The sequence below is a fragment of the Spermophilus citellus genome (genome assembly GCF_964194105.1).
Source record: "Spermophilus citellus genome assembly, chromosome: 4".
Lineage (NCBI taxonomy): Eukaryota > Metazoa > Chordata > Mammalia > Rodentia > Sciuridae > Spermophilus > Spermophilus citellus.
The window spans coordinates 181,904,144-181,909,440 of NC_138185.1; the positions used below are offsets into that span (position 1 = coordinate 181,904,144).

Here is a 5,297-nt window from a genome sequence, read left to right on the forward strand (position 1 = left end):
AGGAAGAGCAGTTTCCCTCTCTGACTGACTTAAAATCCTGTTGTTACCTCTTGTGCCTATCATTTTTTTCTTCTGTTGGCAGTAACCAAGGTATGTTCTTTTAGTATTAATAATATAAAAATCATTAGTGGCAGTTTGAGGGGAAGTTGCATTGTAGGCATATGTGCACTTTACCCTTTTTAAAGAGGGAGTGATTTGGACTGTCCAAAAGCATTAGATAGTTTCTAATAGAGCAAATGTGATACAAAGGAAAACAGACAGGAAATGTATTTAAATGGGGTCTGTAACATTAATCTTGGGCAAGTCTATTTTTGTGAGAAACAGTTTCCTCATGTGATTTTTGGGGAGTTGTGGTGAATGCTGGAGATTGAATTCAGGTCCTCAAGCATACTAGGCAAGTGCAGTTTTCTCATCTGTAAAATGACAAAACTGGGGACTGGGTATACAGTTTAGTGATAGAATGCTTGCCCACTATGCATGAAGCCATGTCAATCCCCAGCACTGAAAAAAAAGAAAAAAATTGAAAGCTGAGCTAGACCACTGATTCCCCACATGGATCAGGGCTCAACAAGGTTTAAAAGGGATCCCTGCATATTCCACAAGGGAAAATGTCCTCAACTACTTGCCTTCTGGGCTTTCTATAAGCTATACGGAAAGAGTTGGAACCAGTGATTAAATGATGTTTATATGAAGGAGGTGGAGGCAGGAAGATAATAAAGAATGAGTTTTGTGGGTGGGGATGTAGTTCAGTGGTACAACATGCTTAGAATGTATAAAGCCCTGGGTTTAATAACCAGTACCACTCTCCTCACTTCATATACAGTTGGTTTGGTTATGAGATGTCCCCAGAAAAGTTCATGTATTAGGCAATACAGGAATGTTCAGAGGTGGAATGTTTAGATTAGGAGAGCTATAATCTCATTAGTGAATTAACCCATTTGATGGATTAATAATTGGGGCTACTGGGTATTAACTGTAGGCAGACAGGGTGTATATGGAGGAAGTAGGTCACTGGGAATGTGCCTTGGGACTATATCTTTTCCCCACCTTCACTCTCTTTGTCTCTCTTGTTCTTATCAGGTATTTTGGTCACAGTGGACTTACACAAACTAGTTTTTAGGACATTTCCAGTGCCTTAATTACATTTGATGACTTCTAATATGCTGATATCTGATTAGGAACTGTGTGTGTGAATTTAAGATGTTTCAACTTACTGCCAAGTGATATGTTACAGGATAACACAACAGGGCTGGCTCTAGCTCAGCGGTTTCTTCGACAGAAAACTTACAGGATAACACAACAGTATGTCTGTTGTAATCTTGTGCTGCCATATTGTAGCTATGCAAGACCTACTGTGTCACTGTCAAACCTTGCATTCTTCCCAGATCTCACCACCACCTTCCCACGCACCTCCATCAGGGATTCTTGTGAAAGGTTCTCAGTGGTCTGAAACATAAAAAAGCCACCTGGAGTAGACATTAGAAAGACAGGTAAGTTATTGTGCCCCTCATCTGAGAATGTGACTACAATAAGAAGCAGGAAAGCACAAGATATGCAGATGTAATTTGTTTTAATAACAGGAGAGAGCTATAGAGGAGTAGTGTTTTGTATATTATTTAAGCTTAATTGATATTATTGGTTCAAGCTAGTTTGTTATAAATTTAAGAAGATAATTATAAATTTCCCAAGGCAATCATGGAGATGTTATAAGGAGAAAGTTGAAAATGATGCAATAATTGACAATAGTATATTTATTATAAAACTCTTCACAATTATTCCTATGTCCCTTTAAATTTTTAAAAAAATTCTTTAACTATCACCTAAGGAAATTGGTGTCCAATAGTGTTTTGGCTTGATGTATAAAGAGCTGCAAAAGTTTTTCTACCTCAGTTTTACAGCATAACTCTGAACATATTTTCTTGACCTTTTGTGTTCTTAGGATGCTATCTATAAGCAATTGTATCTCAGATTATTCAACAGTTTTAATGTTTTTCAGCATAAACCACAGAGAACTACAAACCTTTGACCTTACTCTGCCTCAACCCCTTTTAAAAATGTAGCATAAATTATGTAATACTTATATGAGGTTTAAATAAACACATGGATCTGGAGTTATAGTTTGCTGATTCCACTGAAGCTAATTGTTCTTTTTCATGATCAGCTTGTCTTGCTGTTCAATTTCATGCTGTGTAACACATGACCACAGATGTAGAAGCATTGAGCAATGCACATTCTCTTATACTCTTTGAGTCAAGAGTCAGGGCACACTTTAGCATTTTAACAGTGTCTTCTACTCAAGGTCTCACAGGCTTTAATCCAGTTGTTACATTCTTTATTTATTTATTTTTAAAAAGACACATTTATTCAGCATCATGATCAGACTATTACATTTAGCAATCAACAGCATGGGTGCAAAAAAAAAAAAAAAAGTCTACATTAAAACCCTTTGTTGGAATGCTTTACACTTTCCACAGAACAGAAACTAAAATAACCTGATATACAATTAGTCACAAATACAGTCCTCGAGTTTTTTTGCCCATACACATGAGTATTGTCTAAACCATGTCTTCTTTGTGGCAGCTAGGCCCTGCCACCACTGTGCTTGGCTGAGTTCACAAATCTGTTGTAACCTGTAGCTTCCCTGTCACTTCTCTGGCCCTCCTCTCCAGCTAAGCTCGGTTTCCTGACAGTATTAGAACCTTCTGCCACTGCCAGAGCCACTGCTGCTGCTGGAACCGCCATAGCCACCTTGGTTTCGTGGTTTGGCAAAATATTGGCCTCCACCACCGTAAGGTCCAGAGCTTCTGCCTCCAAAGTTTCCACCCTTCATGGGTCCAAAATTTGATGACTGATTGTTGTAACTGCCAAAATCATTGTAGCTTCCACCACCTCCAAAATTGCTTCCATCATTACCAAATCCATTGTAGCCATCCCCGCTGCCACCATATCCACCACCACCACGACTGCCACCAAAGCCACCACGACCACTGAAGTTCCCTCCACGACCGAAATTGTCATTTCCACCAAAACCACCTCCACGACCACCACCGAAGTTTCCAGAACCACTTCGACCTCTTTGGCTAGATGAGGCACAGGCCATCTCTTGCTTTGACAGGGCTTTCCTCACTTCACAGTTGTGGCCATTCACAGTATGGTATTTCTGAATGACAATCTTATCCACAGAGTCATGGTCATCAAAAGTTACAAAAGCAAAGCCCCTTTTCTTTCCACTGCCTCGGTCAGTCATGATTTCAATAACTTCAATTTTCCCATACTGTTCAAAATAATCTCGTAGGTGATGTTCTTCAGTGTCTTCTTTAATGCCACCAACAAAGATCTTTTTCACAGTTAAGTGGGCCCCTGGTCTTTGAGAATCTTCTCGTGAGACAGCTCTCTTTGGTTCCACAACTCTACCATCCACTTTGTGTGGTCTTACATTCATGGCTGCATCCACTTCCTCCACAGTGGCATAAGTGACAAACCCAAAGCCTCTGGAGCGCTTGGTGTTTGGATCTCTCATTACCACACAATCCGTGAGTGGTCCCCATTGCTCAAAATGGCTTCTCAGACTCTCATCAGTTGTTTCAAAGCTCAGCCCTCCAATGAATAGCTTCCGCAGCTGTTCGGGCTCTTTAGGGGACTCTGATTTAGACATGACGGCAGCAGGAAGACAGACTTTAACGATGCTTTCTCGGCGGCGTCCACGGGCAGAAAGGAGTAAGCTAACGAACGTATCCTGTTACATTCTTTAAATATATAGATATATAGATATAGATATATGTGTGTGAGAATATATTTTTTAAAGTTGTTGATAGACTTTTATTTTATTTATTTATATGCAGTGCTGAGAATTGAACCCAGTGCCTCACACATGCCAGGCAAGTGTGCTACTGCTGAGCCCCAGCTCCAGCCCCACAGTTGTTACATTCTCTTTTTTTTTATATATATATATATATATATATATATATATATATATATACATTTATTTTATTTACTTATTTTTATGTAGTGCTGAGGATTGAACCCAGGGCTTAGGTGAGCTAGGCAAGCACTTCTACCGCTGAGCCACAACTCCAACCCATTGTTGTTACATTCTTATCTGGAGATTCAATTGGAGAAGAATCTGCTTCCACCATCTTCAAGTTGTTGGCAGAATGCCCATCCTTATGATTACAGGACTGAAGTTTTCTTGTTGGTTGTCACCCAGGATCTGCTCTTAACTCTTAGGTGTTTCCCCTCTAACTATGGAATATGCATAGTTACTGTTTGGATTTGAGGTGTCCCTCAAAAGCTCCTGTGTTAATTCAGGAATATTCAGAGGTGAAATGATTATTAAAACTGTAACCTGATGAATTCATCCTAGTTTGAATGCAATGGGTGGTGCCTGTAGGCAAAGTGGGGTGCAACTAGAGAAGGTAGGTCACTGGGAGTATGCCCTGAAAAGGTTTGTCTTCCTTGTGCCCCTTCCCCACCCTTTTTGCTTCCTATTTGTCATGAGGGGAGAAGCTTTCTTATACAATGCCCTTCTATTATTATGTTCTGCCTCACGTTAGGCCCAGAACAATGTATTTGGCACACCATGGAATGAATCTCTGAGGTTGTGAGATAGGATGAACTGTTTTCTTTTTTTAAGTTGTTGTCAGGTATTTTGTTTGCAGCAAAGAAAAACTAACAGACATTATTAATGTCACTTACTAAATCTGTCACTTAAGCTTCAATGAGTCCAAAATGAATTTGTGCTTATATGGTATGTGTTTCCATATATATGGAAACTGTATATTCTTTTCTCTATTCCTCTTCCTCTGAACCCCTTGAAACTTTGCCCCCATTACTCTGTGATTCTTCCTTGCTAGAGCTATTGCCCCACACTGTCTCAATCACCCTCAGTGATTTGGAATAGAAGGAGACAGGTAGTTATAGAATGGAAATCGGAAAAGAGAGACCTTACTATGTGTCATGAAATATAAGGATATTCTTGATAGCTTTCCATAGCTGTGACAAAATATCTGAGCAAAACAAAGGCAGAAAGATTTATTTTGGTTCACAGTTTCAGTCCATAATCAGTTGTCTACATTGTCTCTGGACATGTGGTGAGGCAGACCATCATGGTGGACGGGTGTGACAGAACAAAGCTGCTCACCTCAGGGCAGCTAGGAAGCAGAAAGAGAGGCCAAAAGTCCCTGAACATTGCTGTATTATAGACCAAGCCTCCAACACATGAGCCTTTGGGGGATACTCCAGATGTAAACTGTACACACCCATATCCAATTTTGAATATTATCAATATTGACATTTGA

General features: G+C 39.8%; 1 protein-coding gene across 1 annotated transcript; it reads right to left on the reverse strand.

The window, feature by feature from the left end:
- Positions 1–2,677: 2,677 nt before the first annotated feature.
- On the reverse strand, positions 2,678–3,705 carry LOC308648055 (heterogeneous nuclear ribonucleoprotein A1-like). Its single transcript, XM_081292753.1, has one exon. It carries the CDS (start codon positions 3,653–3,655, stop codon positions 2,693–2,695), a length of 963 nt encoding a protein of 320 aa, XP_081148879.1. The 5' UTR covers positions 3,656–3,705; the 3' UTR covers positions 2,678–2,692.
- Positions 3,706–5,297: the final 1,592 nt, after the last annotated feature.

Bases quoted from the DNA above. Each gene is read 5' to 3' on its own strand.
- LOC308648055 (XM_081292753.1), bottom strand. From the start codon at position 3,655: ATGTCTAAATCAGAGTCCCCTAAAGAGCCCGAACAGCTGCGGAAGCTA.